We start from the raw sequence: 24,224 nt of genomic DNA, 5'->3' as shown, positions 1-24,224 counted from the left end.
TGCGGCCCCTTTAAGGCTCTGCCCTTCGGGGCGCATGAATGGGGCGGCCGCCGCCGGCCCCGCCCCTTCTGCATCGCCATTGGCTGCCTCTCTCCCCGCGGCCCCGCCCCCCTTCGGCGGCGCTCTATAATTGGCGCGGCGCGGCGCGGCGGGGCGCAGCGCTCCCACGGCCGCCCGCAGGGTCCTAGCGCCGCCCGCCGCGCCGCGCTCCGCTCCGCCGCCCGCCCGCTCGCCATGAAGGTCGCCGCCGTCGCCCCGTCCCCGCTGCCCGCCGGTCCCGGCGGGGCGCTGAAGGCGGTGAGGCCCGGGGAAGCCGCCCGCTGCGGGCCGGGGCCGGGGCCGGGAGCGATCGCGGCTGAGCAAGCGGCGGCCGCGCTGCTGTACGACATGAAGGGCTGCTACTCGCGCCTGCGGGCGCTGGTGCCCACCCTGCCCCGGCACCGGAGGGTGTCCAAGGTGGAGCTGCTGCAGCATGTCATCGACTACATCTGGGACCTGCAGCTCGCGCTGCAGCCCGGGCCCCCCCGGCCCCCCAACGCCGCCGAGCCCCCCGAGGTGAGTGCGGTGCCGGGGCTGCCCCGAGCCCTGCCCGGCCCCGGGGTCCCCCTTCTCCCCCCGGGCCCTTTTTCCCCTTTTTCCCCCTTTTCCCCCTTCTCCCCCCGGGCCCTTTTCCCCCTTTTCCCCCTTCTCCCCCCGGCCGCCCCCCTCCGCTGCCCCCTTTCCCGGGACGGCCCCTCCACCACCCCCCCTGGTCCCTGGGCGCCCCCCCCACACCGTCACCCCCTTGTTTTTCCCCCCCCCGGTCCCCGAGCAGCACTGACCGCCCTCTCCGTTCCCGTTCCCGCAGGCTCCGTGCATGCCCGCTGCCGACCGCATCCTGTGCCGCTGAGACCTCCACGGACCTACCGGGACCCCCCCCCAGCGCCGCGCTCCGGATGAGACCCCCGGGCACGGATGGGGCCCAAAGCTGCGGGGCTGCAGCCAGGGCCCCCCCACCACACCCCCCCAACCCGGGGGCTTCGGATCGTAACCTTCTCAGATTGCTGAGAGCATTCCCTGTATTGTATATTACAATGATGCTGGAGAATATTGTTCTACAATAGCTGGAGTTTTGTTATTAAACAAGCCCTGATTACCAGGCACGCGTCTTCTTCGTGGCTGCATTGCACGGGGCTTTTTTTTTTTTTTTTGGGGGGGGGGGCGGGTGGATCCCTCCTGGCTTGCCCCCAGAGCCTGGGCACGCATCAGGAGTCCCATAGGAGCCCGTCCTGGGCTAGGGGGGTGTAGTGAGGGGGGTCCCAGTTGGGCTGGCCCCTCTACTGGTGGTACTGGGGTGCTGTGGGGCAGAGGCTGTGTGTGAGTGACCCCCCCCAGCACGGGGCAGTGGGCATTGAGCCCCGGGGGGAGGCACACCCGGGGGTGGCTATGCCCTGCCATCTCCCTGTGCCCCCCCTCTGGGGCTGGGAGCTCTGGGGGGGTCTCCTCACACCCCCCTCTAGGGCATGGGGGGGCTCAGAAGGCAGGGACGGGGCTGGTTGGGGATCCCTGCAGTGAGTTTATGTGGCGGGGGGGGGGCTGCAAGTGGCACATCCCCATCCCAGCACCCTGCCCATGGGGGCTGTGTCCTTGCTGCCCCCCAGCAGGGACTGGGGGGGGGCACAGCCTGCTCCAGCTCCCCAGGCTGTGGTATGGTTTGAGGCTGAGAGGGGACCCCTGGGCAGGCGCAGGGGGGCAGCTGCTTCCCCCCCAGTGCTGGGACGTGTCTCCAGGGGTGGGTGCCATGGGGTGAGCTGCCCAGGGACATCTCCGGGGCCTGCCCTCGCCCCACTTCCCCGCAGGGCTGCCCGTGGCCTCCCATAACTCACACACCGTGACTGGGCAGGGGACACGGCGTGGGACAGCCCCCCCCGTGGGCTACCCTGAGGGACAGTCCCCACCGTGGGCTGCCCGGAGCTGCAGCTCCTGCGGGCCCCAGGGTGCTGGTGCCAGCCCTGGGGACACAGAGGAGCCCTGGGGACATGGAGCAGCCCTGGGGACACGGAGCAGCCCCCAGCAGCAGAAGGAAGTTTCGTGGCCGGGGTTGTGCAACCCCCCCAGCTGTGGGTGCCCCAGGACCCAGGAGGCTGCCCCGTGACTCAGGAGCCCCCCTCGGGGCTGGAGCCACCGTGCCCGGCCCTTCCCGGGGGGCTGGGGGGACAAAGCGGGGTCTGGGGGCTCTGCCTGCGCCCCCACCCCTGACACAGCCCCCCCCGGGTGCTGCGTGCCCGGGGATGGGGGCAGATGGGGGCAGAGGGTCCGGGGCTGGCCGGGCTGGGGGGCTCCCGGCTGAGGTGGGGGTCCCGCAGGGTTCCCCTTCCTTTGGGGGGGGGGTCTGCAGGGTGCCAGGGGGCACGGCACGGGCACGGCTCGGCTCAGCCCCCCCCCCCGGCCCTGTCCCGGCTGGGGCAGCAGCAGGGACGCACCGGGGGGGTGCCGGGGGCTGCGGACCCCACTGGATGAACCCATCCACCGGCCCAGCACCCCCCCCGACATCCCCTGGCTCCCCTCCAGCACCCACCAGGACCCCCCCCCCCAGCACCCCCGGCCCCCTCCATCGCCGCCCCGGCCCCTCCAGGCTCCGTCCCAGCCCCGGGAGCGCGGCGCTGCCGTGGCCGTGCCGCTGGGTCCCCCTCCCGGTGTCTGCCCGCACTGCACGGCCGGGCCCGGGGAGGGGGGGGCACGGCCCGGCCCGGCTTTATTGGGGGGATTTTGGGGGCTGCAAGGGGCAGCGGGGCCGTGCCGGGCTCCAGCAGAGCCGCCGCAGCCGTGCCAAGGGGTGCGGGGCACGGGGATGGAGCCACGGGGAGCTGGGCGCTGTGCGTGGCACCCTGGGGTGCAGGGCTCTGTGTGGGACACCCCAGGGAGCTGGGCTCTGTGTGGGACACCCCGGGGAGCAGGGATTCCTGCATGGCACCCTGGGGACAAGGGCTGTGTGTGGGGGGACACCCAGGGGAGCAGGGCTCTGCGCATGGCACCCTAGGGAGCAGGGATCCCTGCGTGGCACCCTGAGGATCAGGGCTTCATGCGTGGCACCTTGGGGAGCAGGGCTCTGTGCGTGGCACCCCAGGGAGCAGAGCTTTGTGCGTGGCACCCTAGGGAGCAGGGATCCCTGCGTGGCACCCTGGGGATCAGGGCTTCACGCATGGCACCTTTGGGAGCTGGGCTTTGTGCGTGGCACCCAGGGGAGCAGGGCTCCCCGCGTGGCACCGTGTCCCGCTGCCCCACATCTCTGCTCCCACCCCATCCCGGTGCCCTCGCCCCACGACACCGCTGTCCTCCACCCCATGGGTCCGTGTATGGGGGCTGTGGCACCTCTGGGGACGCTCGGAGAGCCGAGGATGGGACTTGTGGGGCTGGGCTGAGCTCTGCCACGTGCCCGTGTGCCGGATGCGGCCGTGCCAGGATCTGCAGGAAAGCCCCGGGGAAGGCCGGGTCCCTGCGGGCACCCGCGCCCCAACAAATCCCTGGGTGCTGCGGCGGGGACCTGACTCATCCCGGAAGGGATTAGGGACACGGGGACCTGGGTGAGGTTCTGGTCCGACCAGCCTGGCTGCCCCGGGATGGCCACTGGCGGCACGGGGCCCTGCTGCCACTCGCAGCCCTGGGGGAGATGATGGAAACGGGACCCGCGATGGGACCCACGGCCCCCGCGCCGGGGGGCACCGCCACCGCCTGCCACGGTGAGGATGGGCCCGGGATGGGGCACCCACGGGTGGAGGGGTCGGGGTGGGCACGGGGCTGGTGGCTGGGCTGGCCTTTGGGACGCTGCTGGGCGCTGGGGACATCGCTGCTGCCGTGGGGTCTGGGGCAAGTGGGGTCCTGAGGGGGCCATGAGGTGCGCTGTGTGGGGCTGTGGTCATGCAGCGGGGCTGGCCGAGGGTCCCGTGTCCCTCGTGGGGCTGGGATGGGACCCTGGCCATGGGCTGTCCCCAGGCAGGCAGCTGAGCACCCACGGCCCCGCTCCCCAGGCAGCCGCTGCCCGGACCCAGGGGGGGTTTTCCCCAGCCCAGGGGCCGCCGTCTGCCCGCACGGCTCCTTCCTGCTGGACGGGGCTTTCGGAGGGACCGCAGAGTTCTGCTCGTGCTCTGCCTGCCCCTGGCTTCTCGTCACTCTGTGGTCCGGCCGTGTCCCCAGCGCTCCCCTACCCCCCCGGAGCCTTTGGGTGACCCCACATGGCCCCAAACTGGGAACATCCCCACGTGGGCTGAGCCCCCTCCCCTGCCACAGCCCTGCCACATCCCCCTGCTCCTTTTCACCCCATCCCCTTGCTCTGCCATCCTCCTGTCCCCTCGCACTGCTGCTGGGCACAGCGGGAGCCCCGGGGGGGGGGCCGTGGCACCACCAAACCCCCCACTTACCACCGGGACACGAGGGCAGAGGTGTCCCCGGTCCCACGCAACCTGCGGCCGGCTGTGACGCCGTGGGGGGACCCTCTCCTTCCTGCGCTCCCAGGACGGGGAACAGCGGGGGAACGGCTTCCCCTCTGACTCACGCGTTGGGCAAGGTCGGGCTTTCAGCGGCCGGCGCACCGCGGTGTCCCCGGCGTGCGCACGGGGAGCTGATGTCAGCCCCGGGGCGCCCCGATATAAGGCCGGGGAGCGGGTCGGGGGCTCAGCCATGTCCTCTGCTCCAGCCCCCAGGTCCTGCAGCTGCCCCAGGGCTGAGGGGGGGCTCTCGGCTCCCAGATGCCCACCGAGGGGCTCGGCCCTGGCGCTGCTCTGCCTCCTGCTCCTGCCGGCCGCCTGCTCGCCTGCCACCGGCTCCAGCCCTGGCATCAAGGGCCGGGTGACCCAGAGGGCCCTGGAGTACGGTGGGTGCCTGGGGTGGGAAGGGGAAAAAGGGGGACTTGTGGGGCACCCCAGGGACCACGTCCAGATCCCGGGGATGGCCTGAGCCCAGCAGCACCCCTGGGTGCTCTGGCACCAGCCCTGAGCCTCCCTGCCCTGCCCCAGGCCGGCACTTTGGGCTGGAGCTGCTGCGGTCACAGCTGCAGAAGGAGCACGAGCTGAACCTGCAGGGCTCCTACCAGCCCCCCTTGCTGGGGGAGATCCAGTACAGCGTGCCCCGGTAAGAGCCACCACTGCAGCCCCATCCCCATCCCCATCCCCATCCCCATCCCCATCCCCATCCCCATCCCCATCCCCATCCCCATCCCCATCCCCATCCCCATCCCCATCCCCATCCCCATCCCCATCCCATCCCCATCCCCATCCCATCCCATCCCTGTCCCCATCCCTGTCCCAATCCCCGTTCCCGTCCCCTCTGCGCCCTGCCATGCTCCCCGGCTGCCCGTTGTGCCCAGGATCCACATCCAGGACCTGCAGATGAACGACTCCTCCGTGGGCTTCGCCGAGGACGTGGGCGTGCGGCTGGCGGTGCAGGGCGCCCGCATCCAGCTCAGCGCCGACTGGAGCGCGCAGCTGGGCACCTTGTGAGTCCTCACCCGCTTTGGGCGCGGGGACGAGGATGGGGGTCCCCCTCCCTGGCCCCGTGCTCACCCCCCGCGTCCCCCAGCCAGGACAGCGGCGTGGTGCAGCTTCGCGTGGCCGACCTGGCCGTGGCAGTGGTGCTGGGGCTGAGCGTGGACGAGGGCGGCCGCCCCGCCGTGTGGGCCGCCGGCTGCGATGCCCGCGGCACCGACCTGCACCTGGAGTTTCACCGGGGACAGAGGTGACGCCGGGCGCCCTGCTGCCATCACGGGGATGCCCCCCGTATCCCTGGGGTGAGGGTGGGGGTGTTGGAGAGGTTGGGGGTGAGCTGAGGACCCTCCTCCCTGCTCTGTGCCCCTCAGCTGGCTCTACAACCTCCTGGTGCCGCTGTTCCAAAGGACCCTGCGGCAGCAGCTGAACAAGCAGGTGAGCGCTGCCCTGCTGCTGCTGGTGGCTCCGGCTCTGTGCCCCCCCCAGCCCAGCCAGGAGCTCGGGGACCCCATTTTGGGGCTGCTCCCTGATGCCCGGCTCTGCTTCCAGCTCTGCGTCGAGCTTGAGAAGAGCATCAGCAGGATGGAGGCTTCCCTAAAGCGCATGAGAGGTGGGAGCTGGGGGAGCAGGGCTGGGGGATGGTGCCCGGAGGGGTCTGTGGGACCCCTTCAGCCCCGTGTCTGTGGGGCTGGGGTGGCAGGAGGACGTCCCATCCCATCCCCAACACGTCCCTGCCACCTGCAGTGTCCCCCCAGCTCGACCCCTTCGCTGCCATCGACCTCTCCTTGCTGGGCCGCCCGGACATCACCGCGGAGCACGGGGACGTCAGCCTCAAGGTGGTGCCAACCCCGGGGGGGAAAGTTCTTGGGGAGGGGGGGGTCCAGACTGATCCCGATGTCCATCTGTCCATCCGTCTGTCCACGCAGGGCGAGTTCTTCGGGGTGGGCAGGCGCTGGCAGAGCCCCTTCTCTCCCAAACCCGTGGGGCTGCCCGAGGCGCGCGAGCCCATGGTGCTGCTCGCCCTCACCGAATTCGTGGCCAACTCCGCCGCCTTCGTGTACTTCACGGCCGGGGCCCTGCGCAGGAACATCTCCGGCGAGGCGGTACGGGGGGGGCTCCGGCACCGCACGGCGCTGCTGCCCCGCAAAACCCTGGCTGGGGAGGGGGTCCCGTGGCCTCCCCCACCCCGCTCAACCAGCACCCGGCCCCTCTGCTGCCTTCCAGCTCCCGCGGCGCTTCCCCATCCAGCTGAGCACCAAGAGCTTGGGGGGCTTCTCCCAGCAGGTGGGTGGTGAAGGGGGGGAAAAGGGGACACGGGGTGGGCTGCGGGAGGGTTCGGATATGGGGTCAGGAACTTGGGATGGGATGGGGAGGGCATGAGAGGGGTGGGAGGAGATGGAGGCAGGGGAGACATCGGAGGGGGTGCAGGGACGGGGCACGGGGGGGGTGATTGGGGGCAGGATGGAGCGTTGCGCCCCCAGGGCAGGGTGCTGATGGGGTCAGGGTGGTGCTGGGTGCCTGTGGGGGCTCGGTGCCAGCCCTGCCCTCGCCCCCCCCCAGCTGCAGGAGCTTTTCCCCGACCTGCCCATGGAGCTGCAGCTCTCTGCCCGCCGGCAGCCCCTGCTCTCCTGCCACCCCGACGCCCTGCACGGGACCCTCTACGGCTCCGCCGAGGCCTTTGTGGTGCTGCCCAACGCCACCCGCCTGCCCGTCTTCCTGCTGGACATCGTGAGTGCATGGCCCCGGGGGGGCTGGGGTCTTACTGGGGCCTTACTGGGGTCTTACTGGGGCCCTGTGGGGTGCTGGAGGCACTGCCCCGCTCTCCCCAACGTCCCCTCTCGCTGCAGGACGCCAACGTGACGGGGAAGCCGAGCATCACTGGGAACAGGCTGGGGGGCACCGTGCGGCTGACGAGGTGAGACCCCAGCCCCACGCTGGGTCCGTGCCCCCCGGGACACCCCCACGAAGCCCCCCCCATCCTCCCCCTCTGACCATTTCCCTCCCTGGGGCCGTTTCCTCCTGCCCCCGGCTCTCATCCGTGCTCGGGTCCTGAGCTGGAGCCGCTGTGGGGTTGGGGCTCCCGGCCCTGCTGGCTTCATCCCATCCCCTCCCTGCCCTATGGGGGGGGGGACACAGGGACACAGCCCCCACCCCATTGCCCGCTGCTGACCCCAATCTCTCCTCCAGCCTCAGCGTGGCGCAGGTGACCTCGCAGGTGGGGCCGCTGCAGGTGAGCAACCACGGGGGGCTACAGGGGGGCTATAGGGGAGCGGGGGGGACCCCAGCACAGCCGGGAGCAGGGGGCTGGGGGCTGGGGGCTGGGGGGGGGGGCACAGCTCGGTGCAAGCCCCCCCCCCAGGCTCAGGGCTCGCCGTGTGCCGCAGGTGAAGAAGCTGGAGAACGTGCTGAAATTCGGGCTGTGGCTTTTCGGGGTGCCCTGGGCGAACAGTGAGTGTGACCCCCCCTCACCGCCCCCACCAAACCCTGGATGCCCCCCTGGGCTGTCCCGGGTCTGTTTTGGGTCTGTTTTGGGTCTGTTTTGGGTCCGTTTTGGGTCTGTTTTGGGTCTGTTTTGGGTCCATTTTGGGTCTGTTTTGGGTCTGTTTCGGGTCCGTTTTGGGTCTGTTTTGGCTCTGTTTTGGGTCTGTTTTGGGTCCATTTTGGGTCTGTTTTGGGTCTGTTTCGGGTCCGTTTTGGGTCCGTTTTGGGTCTGTTTTGGGTCTGTTTTGGGTCTGTTTTGGCTCTGTTTTGGGTCCGTCCCGCTCACGGCCCCGCTGTCCCCCCCCAGAGCGTCTCCGGTCGGGGGTCCCGCTGCCCACCCCCCGCGGCCTCAGCCTGGTGCACCCGCGCCTCTCGCTGCACGAGGTGGGTGCCACCCCCGTCCCCTCACCCCCGGTGTCACCGTGTGTCCCCCCCCCCAAAATCTCACCCCGTTTTCCACCCAGGGCTTCCTGCTCCTCGCCACGGACCTGCAGTACGAGCCCTGAGACCCGCTGCTGCCGGGGACCCGCGGACCCCATCCCCGTCCCCATCCCCGTCCCCATTTTGGGGGGGGGTCCAGCAGGGATTTCACCCCACCCATGGCTCAACCTGGAGCCCCCCCCAGCCCCCCCAGCCGTGTCCCTGTCCCCCAGCTCCACGTGGGGACATCCCCGGGGGGCTTCTGCAGTGCCTTGGGGGGGGGTCGCGGCCACCCCACGGGCTGGGGGGTGTCAGGGCAGGGGGGTGTCAGGGCCTGGGGTCCCGCACCCCCCCCCCGGTGTCCCGGCACCCGCAGCTCCCGTCTCGCCCGCGGGATGGAGCCCGTGGCCACGGCTCCGCCGCACCGGCAGCAGGAGCCAGAGCTGGGGGCAGCGGGAGGGGGCCGGGCTCAAACCCCCCCCCCAAAAAAAAACCAGGGCTTGCAGAATCCTCAGAGGGGGTGTCCCTGTCCTTCTCCTTGTCCTTGTCCCTGTCCCTGTCCTTGTCCTTGTCCCTGTCCTTGTCCTTGTCCCCGTGCCCAACCTTTCCCCAGGATGAGCCCCCCCCAGGGACAGTGGTGCAGGGTGGGGGGGGTTCTGCTGTGGGATGGGGGCTCCAAACCCTCCCAGCCCAGCCACAGCACCCCAACCCTCTGCCTGCCATGCTGAGCCCGGGGGGGGTCCCCTTCCCGTGTCCACCCCCAAAACCAACGCCTGCCCCAGCCCGGAGCCTGGCGCAGCGCCCTGGCCCCATGTCCCCAAACGGGGATGGGCACAGGAGCGAAGATTTGGGGCGAGGACGGGCGCAGGAGCCCGGTCCCAGCGAGAAATGAACGGGACGGGCATGGGGTTGTCCTGGTGGAACCACAGGGATGGGGAGCTGGCCCCCCCCCGACCCTGCCCAGCACCATCCCGGCCCCCTTGGACAGCCGTGACCCCCAGGAGGGGACAGGAGGGGACAGGGGGGGATAGGGGGGGACAGGAGGGTCCCGACTCCTGCTCAGCCTCCCCCGAAGACCCCCGCAGCGTGGCACCCCCCCAAAAAAAAACCACAGCACAGCAGCAGCGGCTCCACCGACAGAGTTTATTTGTGGCCTCACCTCCACCTGCACACCGAAGCGTTCGGCGCTCGCCCTGCGGCGCGCGGGGAGCGGATCCTGAGCAGGCGGCCGGGGGGGGGGAAATCAGGGGGCGAGGGGGGTCCCAGAAAAGGGTCGTGTCCCCCCCCTCACCCCTGCTGCTCTCACCCCACTCTCTCGGGTGCTCCCTTACAGCGGAGGAGCCCGGCCTCCGACCCCAGCCCGCCCCGGGGGGTCTCCGCGGAGCACGGCACCAGACATAAATACAGACGTACAGATAACAAAAATAGCATTAAGAGTATTCACAAAGGAATTAAAAACTACTCGGATATGTACAGCAGAGCGCGGGGCGCCACGCGCACGGAGCAGCCCCCCCCCAACCCCAAGGGGACGGCCCCGCTGCCATCCCAAAAACCAGGGGATGCTTCGGGGTGGGAGCAGCGCAGGGGGTGTGGGGGGGAAGCCGGGCACCTCGGGCACCTCTCGCACCTCTCGCACCCGTCACAGCCACGCCGGGGGGGGCTCGGACCCCTCTGCCTGCCCTACGGGGACTGGCAGCCACCGGGGGGGCAACGCTGGATCCCATAAACTGGATCCCAGGCACTGGATCCCAGGCACTGGATCCCACGTTGATCCCGTGGCTGCTGCTCCCGGGGCCTCGCCTGCTGCAGCCCCTTCCCCGCCACGGGTCCTGTCCCGGCAGCCCCCCCCCACTATGGGGTCCTGCTCCCCCTGCCCCTTTCGCCTCCCCGCTCTGTTCCTGCGTGCTGGAAGGTGCTGGAAGGTGCTGGAAGGTGCTGGAAGGTGCTGGGGTGCTGCAGCCCCTCGTGTGTCCCTGCTCTGCTGGGGGGGGGCAAAGCACTCTGCCCCCTCGCCTGCCTCCGTCCTGGCCCCAAAGCGAAGAGCGGGGACAAGTGGGGAGGGAAGGACATGGGGGGGGGGGGGACAACGGGGGGCATGCAGAGCCACACAGCAACCCCGAGCGGAGGGAGAGGAGGGAAAAGGAGGAGGAGGAGGAGGAGGAGGAGGAGGAGGAGGAGGGGGGGGAGGAGAGGAAGGCCCCTTCCCCCTGGCGCACCACCCTCAGCACCCATGGGGTGGCCTCAGCTCCCGGGGGGGGTAGCAGGGGGCTGGTGGGCGAGCTCGGAGCCCCCCACCCTCAGCTTCAGCCTCAGCCTCCTCCTGGCACCGTCCTGGGCGAGGGGACGGGGAGGGTCTCAGCTCTGTGCCCCCCCCCCCCATCCCCTGGGAGCACGCCCCCAGCCCCTGGCTCTGGCTGGGGGGATCCTTATCTTAGCGACACATCTACACACACGCACGCACCCACACATGCAAAAATAAGTCTGTTTATTCTCTTCAAAGTCATCTAAAGGGACCCTGCAGGGCTGGGGCGCCTTCTAGCCAGCACCTTCCCCCCCCACACACACACACACCCCCCCTTACCCCGAGGCTGCCCGGATCTCCCCGGTGCCGGGGAGCTGGCGGCTGAAGGCGCTGCCGTGGCCTCGGCGCCCCGAAAACACAACGGAACGGTCAAATCTAGAGGAGCTGGGAGAAAAGGAGCTGGAGGCGCGAGGTGAGGAGCAGGGGCTGCCCCCGGGGGGGGGGGGTTGCTCGGGAGCCCGTGTAGTGGCTGTGGCGGTGAAGGCGCAGCCGCCCCCCGGGGCCGGGGGTCACTTGCGGCTCAGCAGGGATCCCAGCAGGAGCACTCCGGCCACCGTGGCCCCGGTCAGGAGCCATTTGTTGAAGGTTTCTTGGCCTTTCCTCATCTCCGCAGCAGCATCGTTCCCGTAGAGGTCCACAAAGCGCTCCTGGAAATAGGGGGAAAAAAAGAAAAAAAAAAGGAGAGCGGTGAGCGCGGGGAGGGAGCGCAGCAGGGAGCGAGCAGTGGGGCGGCTCCCCCCCGGCACAGAGGGTGCTCGCCTCGTGCCTGCTCCTCTCATTTCTCCCCACGGGACTGGGGAGCAGCTGGGGGCAGTGCCAGGGGTCCTGCAGAGCCCCCCCCAGGGCTGGGACACAGCCTGGGGATGGGGAGGAAGGAGCAGGAGGGCTCCCGGTGGTGGGCGCCTCAAGGTTCCCTGCTCTGAACCACGCAGTTTGGGCAGGGGGGGAAGCACAGGAGCAGGCAAAAGAGGAGCTGGTGCCAGGAAGGATTGGGAAGAAGGACCCCACGAGGGCAGGGAGCGCCCCACATGCTCGGGGCTCTCTAAAATTAGGATCAAAGCACCACCGAGAGCATCGCAGCAGGAGGAAGGCCGGGCTGAATCCTGCTGCTGTGGTCCGAGGGAGCAGCAGCACGGTGCTGGTGCACGCTCTGCTTTTTTTTTGGGCTGGGATTTGTGTCGCTGCTCTGACACTGCCCGAGCTCCCGGGGTTGAACGGGGGCCGAGCAGGAGCCCGGCCAGGAACAGCAGCCGCTCCTGCCCGAGAAAAGCCAAATTCCCAGCACCCAGCACCTTCAAGCACCTTTCTGGAGCTTCAAGGGGGGCTCCTTGAAGCTCCAGAGCCGGGGTCCGGCCTCGAGCCGTGCTCCCCGATAAGTGGCCGCAGTTCCAGTGAGCCGCCTGCTCTGGGAAAGCAGAGATAAGCCGGGCTGGAGCTGCCTTGCTGCCACGTCTTGGCACGGAGATCCCTTCCCAGGATAACCCAGCACACCCCCCTGGGGGGGCTGCGGCTCGCGGGGCACCCCCCTCACCGTGCCACACACTCCCAGCAAGGCGCACGGTGCCTCGGCAGGGGGCTGATGACTTTTGGGACCTGCCAGGAAACCCAAAGGTTGCCCCCAGCATCTCATGGCCCCCCCTGGCTGCCCTCCACCTCCTGCTTGGCTGTGCCACTGCCAGCAGAGCCACGGGGCAGTGACACCGGGGGGGGGCTGCTGCCCAGAGCCTTGTCCCGGGGCACAGAAACCCCCCAGGGGTTCCCGGTGCTCCCCAGGGGCTGACTGCTTGGCCCAGACCCCGTGCAGGCGTTGTGGTGCATCCTGGCCCCGTTTTTGGGGTGCAGACAGCCTCACGGAGGTGATGTCCTGCCCGGGAGGGAGGCCACGGAAACGAAACGGCCAAAACCGCGCTGCGGGAGGCGAGCCCAAAGCCAAGGGGAGGGGAGGGGGTGGTGTTTAATTAGGGCACGGGAAAGCCCTCTGCTGCTAGGTGGTGACGAGCAGCAGCGTGGCAGGAGGCAAAAAAGCCCCCCTGCCAGGAGCTGGGCACCCGCCTGGCCCTGCTCCCCCTTTAGGGATAAATCCTCCCTCGTGGAGGGGAGCAGAGCCCAGGAGCATCTCCCGAAAAACCCAGGAGCATCCCCTGCTCCTGACGCTCCCGGAGAGCTTTGGTGGGCTCAAACATCCCCGCTCCTGCCAGACCCTTCCTAAAAGTGCCCCCATCCCTCCCACGGGGCTGAGGTTTCTGGAGGAGAGCAGGGGGTCCCCGGAGGAGAGCAGGGGGTCCCCAAAGGAGAGCAGGGGGTCCCTGGGGTCCTGGGGGGGCCAGGAGAGGAGCCGTGGGGGCAGCGCCTCGTCCCTCCGTGCCACCTCTCCTGCGCTCTACGTGCCCCAGGAGCTTGGGGAACGGCGGTTCCAAGAAGCCCGTTCGGAGCCCTCCGTTTCTAAGAAAAGGAAGTGTTTGCTGAGCCAGAGATAAATGCAGGCGGCCAGCAGGGAGCTATCGGCTGCTACAGGCGGAGAGGAGCCGAAGGGAGGGAGGGAGGGAGCCCCTCTCCTTCCCTGGGAAGGGAGCAGCCCCGCAGGGAACCACCCCATGAGCAGGATCCCAAGGAGCGGGTTGGGGGCTAGGGGAGGCAGCCTGGTGCTTCCCCCCTCGCCCTGCAGCTCCCGTGCAGCGTGCCCGGTCCCGATTCCACCCGTTTTGCCCCAGATTCGGGCTCCCAGGCTTGCCCAGGCACGTCCTGATATTTCTGGCCTCCCCCCCACACCCCCCTCCCGGGGTCACCTTTATCTGGGAGGAAATATTTGGAATTCCTGAGTTGCTCCGCGGCACGTCAGTGTCTCCATCGCCCCGGGGCCGCCCCAAAGGACAGGGTGTTCTGCCACCAGCCCCGGCACATCCCCTCCCTGCTGACAGCACAGAGGAGGATGCCCTGGCCAGGCGGGGAGGAAGCAGCAGGAGGCTGTGCCCGTGGCCTCTCCCTGCCTTGTTCCGGGGCAGGACGCGAGGTTGCAGGGCACCCAAGCACCCTAGGGTGCTCCCAGGCTCTCACCCCGTTGTGCCAGCGGCCCCGAGGTGTCTCGGGGCGATGAGAGCAGCGAGGGCTGGCCGCAAACGGTGCTGGTGGCACCTCCCTGAAAGCAGGAGGGGAAGCTCCAAGGTTTCAGCCTCCTGCACCCCCCTCCCTGCCAGCTGCCTCCGTCCAGCGGCACCGCCTGGACCCCGACCCAGCCGCCGCAGCCCCGGGTTCCTCTTTCAAGAGAAGCTGCGAGGCTTTGGGAAGGGGGATTGAGCAAATAAGGCCGGGCGCCGAGGCAGGTGAAGGGAGCAGATGCGAGCAGTTCATCCCCATCTGCTCTCCTGTGAGGCAGAGGAGGGGGGCGGCAGCGATTTGGGCACCCCGAGCACCCCTCGTGCAGGAGGGGGAGGCACCGGGACACCAGCACGGGGCTCTGAGGAGCTGAAAACACGAGTGGGGCTGTGCCCAGGGGCATGGCTCACGGGCACGGGGAGGAGAGCACACCCTGCTGCCGTGCGCCCCGGCCCCACGCCGCCTCTGCCACCCGCTCGGGGAGCGCGTTTTGGGGACAGGCACCCACGCAGGCAGCTCAGCACGTCCCAAAGGGTTTTGTTTCCCACCCCAATATCTCGCTGTGCCCCACCAGAAAGGAGCCAGCTCCCCAAAACCTCCCCGGGGACACGGCCGTGCTGCTCCCAGGCGTGCAGGTGAAGGAAGCAGCGGGGTGTGTGTGGGGGAACGCAGAGCCGAGATCTTTTGGAAGAACCAAAAACACGAGCGCTGCCAGAGGATCCCGTGCCCACAGCTCGGCGGGTCCCTGCACGGCTCCGAATTGTCCCCAGTGCCCTGCTCACCCCCCCCTGGGGGCACAAACCCCGGCTGCTGTGCGTGTGGGTGGCCCTAAACCTGTGGGGTCTCACGCCAGGACCCTCAGGAGGGCAGCGGGGCCAGCCCCTGGAGCACAACAGGAGCCCCGGCACCGCTCCGAGCTGCGGTGCTGAGGCCGTGCTGGTCCCTGGGCAGGTTGGGGACGGGATATGGGGCCAACGGGGTGGGATATGGGGCCAACGGGGTGGAGAAGGGGCAGCAGGGACCCGGAGCCAGCTGTGTGATGCTAACAGGGACCTCGGGGAGGCAGCTGCACGTCTCCACGGCAAAGGCCGGGCTTGCCGCACCCCGCTCTGCTCCCCTGGGTGCTGCCTCTCCTGGATGCGGCCATCAACTCCAAAAGGGGTCATTAAAAATCCCACGGGGTCATTAAAAAGGCCCAGCCCTGCTTCTCCTCCCTGCCCAGCCCCACACCAAGCGCAGGGGTGCCCGGGGTTAGCCCGCAGCCCAACAGAGCTGCAGAAACCCTCACCAGCACAGCCTCCTCTCACCCCGGCTCCGGGGATCCTGCAATAACCCCGCAGGGCTCAGCACCACCAGCTCTCATCAGAGCCGCTCCCAGAACCCCAAAACCAAGCTGGGGGCTCCCAGAGGTGCCGCAACCCCGGCCCCACACCGAGGCCCCCATCTGGGACCCGTCCACGTGGGCCCAGCCGGATCCACTCGGGGGATTAGCACCTGCTGGGCTGGGGATTTGTTATCCCAAGGGCATTAAGGGGCACAGGAGGAGGAAAGGCGGCCGCTCTGCTGCCTCTCCCCGGCGGACAGATGGTGTCTGAGCCCCCACGGGCAGCACAGCCCCTGCCTTTTGTGCGGGGGGCGAGCTCGGGGGGCAGGGGGAGCTCTCGTTGTAATTTCACACTGCTGAGCCCGAGTGATTTGGAGACCTCTGGGGTCTCCTCACTGCTCCTGGGGTCTCCTCACTGCTCCTGGGGTCTCCTCACTGCTCCTCCCCAGCGTCGCAGCACCTTGGAGCTCTGGGGGGAACTGCACCAAGGGGACGATGCTCGGAGCTCAGGCGTGCCCGGGTGCAGAGCCCAGCTCCCAGCCAGGGCTGGGTGTGAGCCTCACAGCCTTTAAGCACACCAAACCCTGCTCCAAATCTCCTCCTGGGGTGTGTAAACGTTACCAGACCTCTCCTGAGCAGGGCTGGGAGCAGGATTGCTCCCTGGGGTGTCGGGTCCCTGGGTCCCTGCCTCCGTCCCCAGCACCCCGGCGAACGCCCATCAAGGTCCCCAGTTGCCAACTGGGGCCAGGCTGCAGCGACTGCACGGCCCTGAATGAAAAAGGGGAAAGGGCGGAGGGGCAGGAAGGGGAGGAAGATGTGCTCATTCTGTTTTCACTTCCCGTCAGCCCCCGTGAAATCTCCACCGACGCCGGCCGTGCCCTCGCTTGCAGCCGGCTCCGTGCTGAGCCGAGGGGGAAGGAGGCGAGGAGGGAGCCGAGGCAGGGAACGTCTCGGGGCGGTGCAGGAGGAGAAGGGGACTTCGTGTCCCACTCTGGGCTCCCCCAGCCGTGAAATCATCACCGGCTGGTGCGCTGGAAGCTTCCAAATGAGGTCAGCTGCCCTAATGACAGCCAGCAGCTCGCCGGCGAGCGCAACGCCTGTGAGCTGGCGCGTCACGGGGCTGCTGCGGGTGCTGACTCGGAGGCAGCAGCCCCTCATTTTCTCAGCACCTACCTCACGCACCGCCCGGGAGCTGCCCCGGGCCACCCTCTGCTTCCTGGTGCTGGCCCAGGCTTGGAGCCAGCTGGCCACGAGGGGCACGTGCAGCAGCCACGCACGGCGCCCGTAGGAGCCCGGGTTTTGCCAGCCCAGGCTGTGACAGAAGCACAGCGAGGTGCAGCTGGGCCCAGCAGCGCCTGGGGATGAACAAAGCACGGCATTAGCTGCACATGGACCAGACTGGGACGGCCTCGTGGCCCTGCAGAGGGGCAGAAAGCCCCCAAATTGCTCCCTTCTCCTTTGGGGAGCAGCCACCAGGTCACCACCAGCTCCTGCAGTGGCCTCCGTGTGGGCACAGGGTGCTGCCCCCGGGAAGCCTCGGTCCTCAGAGCCCCCTCGTGCTGCCAAGTGGCCACACTTTGGGGTTTTTGGTGCCACCCTGGGAGCAGGGGGCTGGCAGCAGCCAGCAGGACCCCAACCCGGATCAAGCAGCCCATGGGGAGCCCGTCCTCCCTGCCCCGGGGCTCCTCGTCCCAAGGGTGACCCCGGCGAGCTGCCGTCAGCAGCCTGCTGCTAATGGGATCTGCTTAAAGCAGGAGCTGAGCCTGCGGGCACCGCCAGGACGCGGCACTGAGCAGGATGAGAATAATGCCAGGAGCTCCAGCAGCTCCCCCCCGGGGGGAATCGCACCCCAAAAGCCCCCCGAAACTTCACCCTGCTCCAACGCAGCCACTCGCCCTGCCACGGGGCACACAGCTGCAGGGACAGCGACCAGATCAGCTCCTGGTGGAGAGGTGATGGAGGATCCAGCCCTCTGCTCCCCTCGGCAGGGCACGGCACAGCCCTCACGTGGTCCCGGTGGCCGCGGGGAGCTCTCTGCTTCATTTTCCACGTCGTGGCTGCCCCGCAGGCAGGCAGCTGAGCCTGGGTTTCCCTTACTGAGATCCTGGGAGGCGGCACGGGGCCGCTACACGTGAGCTGGTGTCCGAGGGGATGCTGGCTGCCCCCAGGAGCTGCGTGGGGTGCTCGCACCCAGAGCCAGCCCTTCCCGGCACCGCTCGGCCTCCTGCGCCTTTTTTATTTGCCGGCGAAATTAAAAGGCGCGGATAAAACACACAAAAAGGCCTAAAAAACACCGAAAAGCCGAGCGCTCTGACGGCGCAACTAGGTCACGGCTCCCCAGCCGGGCGGCTCGGCCTCCTGGGTTCACAACTGCCAGCTCTCTCTCTCTCTCTCTCTCTCTCTCAAAGGGCCGCCTCCCGAAACCCACACCTGCTCCCCGTAACCCCAACCCAGAGCCATCTGCTAACGGCTCAGCCCCCGCTGCCCTGGCCCCGTGCCGCAGAGCGTGACCCCTGTCCCCAGCTGAGCGCCCCCAACAACCCCCCGGGGCCACCCCGCAGCCCCCCGAGGGGAAAATCTCGCACAGGGCTACAAACCAGACCCCGAACCCCCGTCCTGGGTGTCCCCGGGGGGGACTCGGAGCTCCTGCAGCCGCAGCCACCTCCCTGCAGGGTCCCCCCGGGTGGGGATGGGGAGCAGGAGCTGGGTTTCCCCCCTGTCCAAGGACAGGGCAGCCAGCCAAGGAGTGCCCCTGGCACAGAGGGCTTCCCTTTCATGCCTCCGTTGTTATCAGTTCCTGGGAACAATGGTGTTTTTGGTGACATCCCTTCAGGAGGGCGGGGGACACCACGGCCCCAAATAGGGCACAGGGCAGGTGCCTTCGCCCTGAGTCAGCCGGGAGGGAATCGCCCTCGCTGGCTGCGGGGTCAGCAGGCAGAGAGCTGCCTCCCCCTGCCCCTTCCGACCCCTCAAATTGTGATCCTGTGATCCTGTGATCCCCTCCCCTGCCACGCAGCGCTGTGCCGGAGAGCGCGGCCGATCCCTCGGCGCTTGGCTCAGCCCCCAAGAGCCGAGGGGTCACGAGGAGCCTCGCGTCCTTCTCACCCAGGAGCAGGGAGCTGCAGCTCTGCAGGGCCGAGAGCACCCTGCAGCTCCCTGCTCCTTCTCCAGGATGTGATATAAGGCACCCAAAATCGGACAGGGACCCGGCAGCACCCGGGGAGGGACCCAGCTCCCTCTGAAGGGGAGCAGGATGATCAGGACTGATGCTACCCCGAGCAGCTGTGAGCACAGAGCAGTTTGCTGGGGCTGTGGCAGGTGTTTTATAACCACCATTTTTGGGATTAAAGCACCTCAAAAGGCTTCACGAGCCCCAGTTCCCACAGCCACCCCTGGGAGGAGAGGAAACGCCGCCACCCCCCCCCAGCGCTGCTGCTGCGCTCGCACTCCCAGCCCCGCAGCTCCGCGCTGCCTCCCAGGAGAGCAACCAAACCCCAGCACGGGGCCAGGAGCAGCGAGGAGAAGAGCCCGGGCCCTGCAGGAGGAGGAAGAAGCACACGGGGCGAGAGGCAGAGCTCTGGGAACTCGGCCTTCCGTGCGCCGCGTGGCCTAGCGGCAGGAATGCGGCCGCGGCCGGGCAGGAAGCGGCGCTGGAAGTCACGGCAATGGCATTTCCTGGAGGGCTGCAGAAAAGCCTCCCGGTTCCCAGGGCAGCCCCGGGAGAATGCCAGAGATCTGCAGGGACCTCCAGCAGCTGGCGGCATCCCAAATTTGTGGAGACATCAAGGGCACGGTGCAGGGTGCGGGCTGTGAGACAAGCACGGCGCAAAGCAGAAGGCACCGGGCACCTCCGGCTGCAGCCAGAGAGCTCAGAGGGGTGCAGCGGTGCCCGGACACCCCAAAAGCTGTGTGGGAACGCCCGGGTGGTGACAGGGGACACCTCGGGGGCAGCTGGAGGTGGCTGCGTGCCCCACGGAGCACAGGGCACAGCCGTGCCGGGGCTCCTGCCCGCGGTTCAAACTCCCACGTGCCCAGCCCGACGAGCTGGGGCTGAGGAGATGTCGGGGTGCAGAAGGCTCAGCAGCAGGAGGTGGGTGCAGGGGGGAGCCGGGTGCCTGTAGCCGGGCCGGCCGCAGAGGGCCACAAAACCCTGCTCGGGGCTGGCAGCTGAGGTCCAGCTCTCAACCTGAAACCGCGGAGAGGGCCGGAGCGAGAGAGCACGGGCCGAGATCCCAGCTGTGCTCTGTCAGATGACACGCTCTGAGTCATTTCCTACCATTCACCAAAAAAAATAATAATAAATAATAAAAAAAAAAAGTTAAAAAGATAGAACGGGAGCTGGCTGCATTGACATCTTCAAAGGGTTTTCCCCGGACAGATCCACCAGCTTCCAGCTCGCCGTGGAGCACCGCGACGCGTCCAGCCCGGCACGCGGGACCACCAGCGGCTTGGGGCACCCAGGGACAGCCCCGGGGACCCCCCCAAGGGGTCCCTGCCCCTCGGCCAGCCCAGCCCGTGGGGATTTGGGCCTTACAGGCTGCCCGTGGGGGTCCTGCAGGCTTTCAGTGCTGGCCTGATGCAAAGCCTTCGCTCTGGGCTCCCCCACAGGCTCTGCAAAGCGCAAAGCCCTCGCTGTGTGTTCGCAGACCCACCCCAAGGACCCCAAACTCCAGCTCTGAGCCCTGCTCTGAAGGGAGACGCAGCCCAGAGGGAAAGGCAAAGCCAGGAGGACGCCCAGGGCTGGCAGATTCCTGCCCAGCTCCCTTCCTCGAGCACACGAAGCAGCCGGCACGGCGCTGCCTGCCACCCCCAAGCACCTCGGGTCCCTGCCTCCCCCTCTCCCCGGGGCTCCCCACACCCCGTGACGCCTCCCATCGCCTCCAGCCCTTCCTGTTGAAGGTTTACAGCCAGCAGGACGCGCTCCAGGTCAAAGTATCTGCCTGCAGAAAGCGTCCTGCTCAGTGCTGACAGCAAACGGGGCTGCCCGTGAACCCCCCTCGGCTTCTCCTCGCGTTCCCTTTCCCGGTGCCAGGCTGCGGGGAGAGGGGGAACCCAAAGCTGGGCCAGACACCACGACCAAACACCCCCCCGTTAGTGCCCTGCACGGAGTTTTACCATCCCTCCTCCCTCAAAAAATGCTTTCTCCAGCTCTGAGCTCCCCAAATCAAGCCTGCACGTCCCCCAGGAGGTGCATGCTCCCAAACCACAGCTCGTTCCTACAGCTGGAGGCCCGGAGAGCCCAGCAAGCATCCCCCGGACACCCCCCGGGAGGGATCCAGGCGGGCATCTTCAAAGCCCGAGCGGGCGGGCGGCTGAAGAGAGGAGCAGTCCTGACCCTCCCGCAATCTGTTGAGCAAATATTTGCTACAAACAATGAATTTCGAGGCAGACGCACACAAAAAAAAAAGAAAAGCGAGGAGTCTTTAACTGCCATAGTGGGTTGGGGGCGGGGAGGAGGGGGAGGAGGTGTCTCATTCCCCCCCCCCTGCGAGCAGGAGCAGGAGCAGGGAGCGAGCGGTGATTTTCCACCAGTGATTTAATCTAAATCCCCCGGAGAGTTCATTTACAAAAAATCAGATTGCATTATCGCCCGGGTCTCCAGGATACAGCCCGGGCTGTGTGTCACTAACAGCAACGGCCACACCAGCTTGGAAACCTCGATTGGATCGCTCAATTCCAAGCCTAATCTGAGGCTTTAAAAGCCCAAGATGGGAGGGAGGGAGGGAAGGAGGGAGGGGGAAGGAGCTGGGCGGCGTTTGGCCTGGGGGGGGGGGTTATCTGCAGAGCACTAAGGGGCCAGATCCAGCCCAGATCCAGGCAGCCAGAGGAGTGTAGAAGCTCCCAGGTTGTGAATCGAAACCTCCTCCCAGGGCTGCCTGAGCAGCCCCACCCAGGCAGTGCCCCAGGCCGGCCACATTCCAGGAATTCCTGCGCCCTGGGTGCTCCCCGCTCCGCCCTGGGTGCTCCCGGGGGTCGGCAGGGGGGATTTGGGGAGCCCCCGAGGGGCTCCTGGGGTCCCCCGATGCTACAAAGGGGAGCGGGGCTGCAGGGCTCCTGCCCCCTCCTTGCAGCACGGGGATGAAAGGGGCTGAAAGACCTCAGCTCCTGGCACGCAGGGGGCGATTCCTCACCGATTCCTGACCGATTCCTCATCATTTAGGTGCCACCAACTGAGCCTGAGCCCTACAACCACTGAGGGTTACTCTGAGGGAATCCCTGAGGTGCAGAGGAGGAATCCAGGAGCCAACCCCGACACCTGCAGGCCCTGCACCTCCCGCTGGCAGCCCCGGGAAGCCGCAGGAGGCATCTCGGGAACGCTGCCCGTTCACAGCGACGCCTCACCTGCTGGGGCAGCCGGGAGCATCGCTCCCAGCGGGGCGAGGAGCAGCTGGGGATGCAGCAGATCCCGTCCTGGGCACGGGGCCGTGCCTCAAAATCCCCCCCCAGCCCCCGTGGAGCTGCCCCAGAGCCACCCCCGGGGAGCTGCCGAGGGGTTTGGCTTCACCACGACCGCAGTGGAAGCCGAGGAAGGGCTCGTCTGCAGAATGGAGAAGTGGCTGGTGCCCCAGCAGGCCAGCCCGGAGCAGCTCAGGGAGGAGGAGGAGGAGGAGGAAGAAGAGGAGGAGGAGGAGGAGGAGGAAGCGGCGCTCCCCGCTGTGAAATGCCACAGCCCGAGAGCAAGGGCTGCTGCGTGAAGAAGGAGCCGGGCTGACGGGAGGCTGCTCCAAAGGCTCTCGGAAAATGGGTCTCTTATGTAACAGCCCGGGGAGGAGGAGGAGGGGGGGGGGGAAAAAGGATGAGGAAGGACGGAGCTGAGCACGAACTCTTTGTTCCGTCGCGTCGCTCTTGTGACAGAGCTCTAGGGACGGCGAGGGGAAGGGTTGTGCAGCCACTGCTCACCCCAAAACGCCTCGGGGCAGGCGCTAGCAGACACCGCAGGGAGCCCCCCCCCCCCACCACCACCACCACCAGCACGGCGAGCAGCCCTTACCCATCCGCCGTTCTCCTGGATCCAGGGGTCGAGGTGGTCGCTCAGGTAGGTGGTCATCCAGGCCACGATGCGCCCCACCAGGACCCTCATCTCCTTGTCCACGCTCTCCACGCACAGCGCCCCTCCGAAGGAGAAGAAGGCCACGATGCGCCCCCAGTTCACCCCATCGCGGAAGAGTTCGTTCACCACCTGCTCGAAGCTCTGGTAAGCCGTGCCGGGGGTGATGTGGAGCTGGGAGGTGAGGTCGCTGAAAGCCCGGCGGTACCTCAGCTCGAATTCGTCCCCGGCTTCTCGCAGAGCCTGCCGGACGGCGGCCGACTCGACGAGCTCGTGGACCTCCAGGCCGCTCCGGTGCACGGCGGCGCCGTTCACTACCTGGCCGGCGGGCGGGTGCCAGGAGGGGCTCCCGTTGAGCACCGCCTCGGCCTCGGCCCCCAGCTCAGTCCTGTTCTCATCCTCTTCTTCCTCCAGCTGGCTCCAGCTGTAGCCCTTCTGCGACAGCTTGTAGGCGACGAAGTCGATCACCAGCTCCCGGTTGCCGCTGGACATTTTCACACCTGGCTCGCCCCCACTGAGTCCATGGTCCGGAGCACAGCACCAGCGCCTGGATCAGCCCCCTCGGGAGGGTGCGGGAAGCATCCGACCTTCGCAGGGCCACACGCCGGGGGGAAGAAGGCAGAAAAATGGTTAAGGAGCAGAGAAATGGTTAAGGAGCAGAGAAATGGTTAAGGAGGCAGCCCCGAGCCCCGTATCGCCGCCCAGCTCCACGCCCAGCCCTAAAACCGCCCCAAAACCACCCCAAAACCACCCCGGGACCCTCCCCAGCCTCCCCCCTGTCCCCGAAACCCCCGGGGCTCACCGGGTGCGGGCGGCTGCGCGGGAGCTGCGGGCGGCCCCGGTCCCGGTCCCGCTCCGCCAGCCCCGGAGCTCCGCGGAGGTGGAGGCAGCGCCGCCCCCGGCCCCGCCCGTTAAAGGGCCCGGTTCTTTGCCCCCCCCCCCCCTCCAAGGATTGCCCAACGGTGCTGCCTTAACGGCTCGGTGCAGCCCCCCCCCGGTGCCCGTCCCCGTCCCCATCCCCATCCCGCTGCCATGCCCCGAAAGGGCAGCGTCCCTCTGACCCCATAAAGGGAAGGGATAGGGGGATAAAGGGGGGGGGGGGGGGGCAAAGCGTCCCCTAAAAAGCTGCAGGTGAGAATGAGGGGGGGGGCTCCCGGGGAGGGTGGGTGCTGTGGGTGCGGGGGGAGGAGGGATTTGGGGGGGGTCACAGATGGGGACCACGCTGTGGGGCTGTCAGTGCAGCATTAAAACGCCTCCCTAGGAATAAGGCAGGAAGAGAACCCCCCCCCCCCCCCCCCAGGGAGCTCTGCTAAATGCTTCCTGCTACCAGAAACCGCGAGGTTTTTTATTTTTTTGAGGGGTTATTTGCACCCTCGGGGGGGTCTCCAAGGGGAAATTCTGAGCGCTGGGCTTCTCCTGCAAAGGCCCCAGGTGCCCCTGCACACCCCCCCCAGTGCCCCCAGTTCCAGGTATTTCTCCCGTACTGGTTTCTCCCAGCTCCCCCCCCCCCCCCCCCCCCCCCGGGTCTCCCTCCTCGCAGGGACCCCAAACCGGGGCAGGACGCGGCGGTGCTGCCGTACTCACCCCCGGGAGGAAAGAGGAAAGCCAAAAAAAAACCTCAGGGCTGGCAAATCTCAGCTCGGCTCGGCGTCGGGACCGGCTGCGTTCGAGAGGGTTTGGATCAGAGCAACGTGGGGCTGCCAGGAGGCTCCGTGCCCTCTCCGGTGCCCCCCTCCCCGAGCTCCCCCAAACCCCGTCAGCCTCCCCGGGGCTCGGTGTCCCGGTGGATCCCCGTGGCGGGGCTGCAATGAGATGTTTGGGGGGGGTAGGAAGGAGCCAGGAGCCTCCTGCCCAACGCGGGGCCGTGACTCAGCGCCGGGCAGGGCTCAGCCCGGTACCGCCCGGTGCGTGTGGGGCCGGGGGTGTCACCGGGTGGCTGGGATCCGGGGCTGACAGGATGGAAACCGGGCACCGGGGGGTGAACGGAGGGATGGGGGTGAGCACGGGGCTGGGCCTGGACTCGGGGAACGGCTCCGGTGGGCACTGGGCTGGTGATGAGGGGGTGGGGAGGGCTGGGGGGGGCGATGGGGAGTCCCC

The 24,224-nt window shown here is 68.1% G+C and overlaps 3 protein-coding genes across 4 annotated transcripts; 2 read left to right on the top strand and 1 right to left on the bottom strand.

The window, feature by feature from the left end:
* Nucleotides 1-169: 169 nt before the first annotated feature.
* Nucleotides 170-1,138, top strand: ID1 (inhibitor of DNA binding 1). The gene is made up of 2 exons (XM_082773255.1): nt 170-555; nt 848-1,138. The coding sequence occupies exons 1-2, from the start codon at nt 235-237 to the stop codon at nt 887-889; spliced, it is 363 nt and encodes a 120-aa protein (XP_082629381.1). The 5' UTR covers nt 170-234; the 3' UTR covers nt 890-1,138.
* A 2,532-nt stretch (nt 1,139-3,670) lies between these two features.
* Nucleotides 3,671-7,921, top strand: LOC309884418 (bactericidal permeability-increasing protein-like; the record flags this gene model as incomplete). Its single annotated transcript, XM_082773365.1, has 14 exons — nt 3,671-3,765; nt 4,725-4,849; nt 4,992-5,106; nt 5,342-5,470; nt 5,554-5,709; nt 5,831-5,894; nt 6,009-6,069; nt 6,204-6,295; nt 6,386-6,562; nt 6,684-6,743; nt 7,020-7,187; nt 7,307-7,374; nt 7,647-7,689; nt 7,844-7,921. Coding segments are annotated over 14 exons (1,431 nt in total), but the record flags the coding sequence as incomplete, so codon positions are not given.
* Nucleotides 7,922-9,489: 1,568 nt separating this feature from the next.
* Nucleotides 9,490-22,619, bottom strand: BCL2L1 (BCL2 like 1; the record flags this gene model as incomplete). 2 transcript variants are annotated; one of them, XM_082773295.1, is made up of 2 exons in its annotated part: nt 9,490-11,309; nt 22,071-22,619. In XM_082773295.1, 2 exons carry the CDS (start codon nt 22,617-22,619, stop codon nt 11,172-11,174), a joined length of 687 nt encoding a protein of 228 aa, XP_082629421.1. In that variant the 3' UTR covers nt 9,490-11,171. The 2 variants fall into 2 exon arrangements, 1 of the variants encoding a protein (XP_082629421.1); XR_014318617.1 differs by lacking the exon at nt 22,071-22,619 and adding an exon at nt 11,965-16,702 and having other exon boundaries at nt 11,183-11,309.
* Between the last annotated feature and the right edge of the window lie 1,605 nt (nt 22,620-24,224).

The sequence above is a fragment of the Aythya marila genome (genome assembly GCF_965140915.1).
Source record: "Aythya marila genome assembly, chromosome: 16".
Taxonomy (NCBI): Eukaryota; Metazoa; Chordata; class Aves; order Anseriformes; family Anatidae; genus Aythya; species Aythya marila.
This window is presented reverse-complemented; position numbering and strand designations above follow the sequence as displayed.

Excerpts from the sequence above, each read along its gene's own strand:
- ID1 (XM_082773255.1), top strand. The coding sequence starts at position 235 with ATGAAGGTCGCCGCCGTCGCCCCGTCCCCGCTGCCCGCCGGTCCCGGC. Across the intron at positions 556-847 it reads ACGCCGCCGAGCCCCCCGAG|GCTCCGTGCATGCCCGCTGC; the intron begins GTGAGTGCGGTG and ends CCGTTCCCGCAG.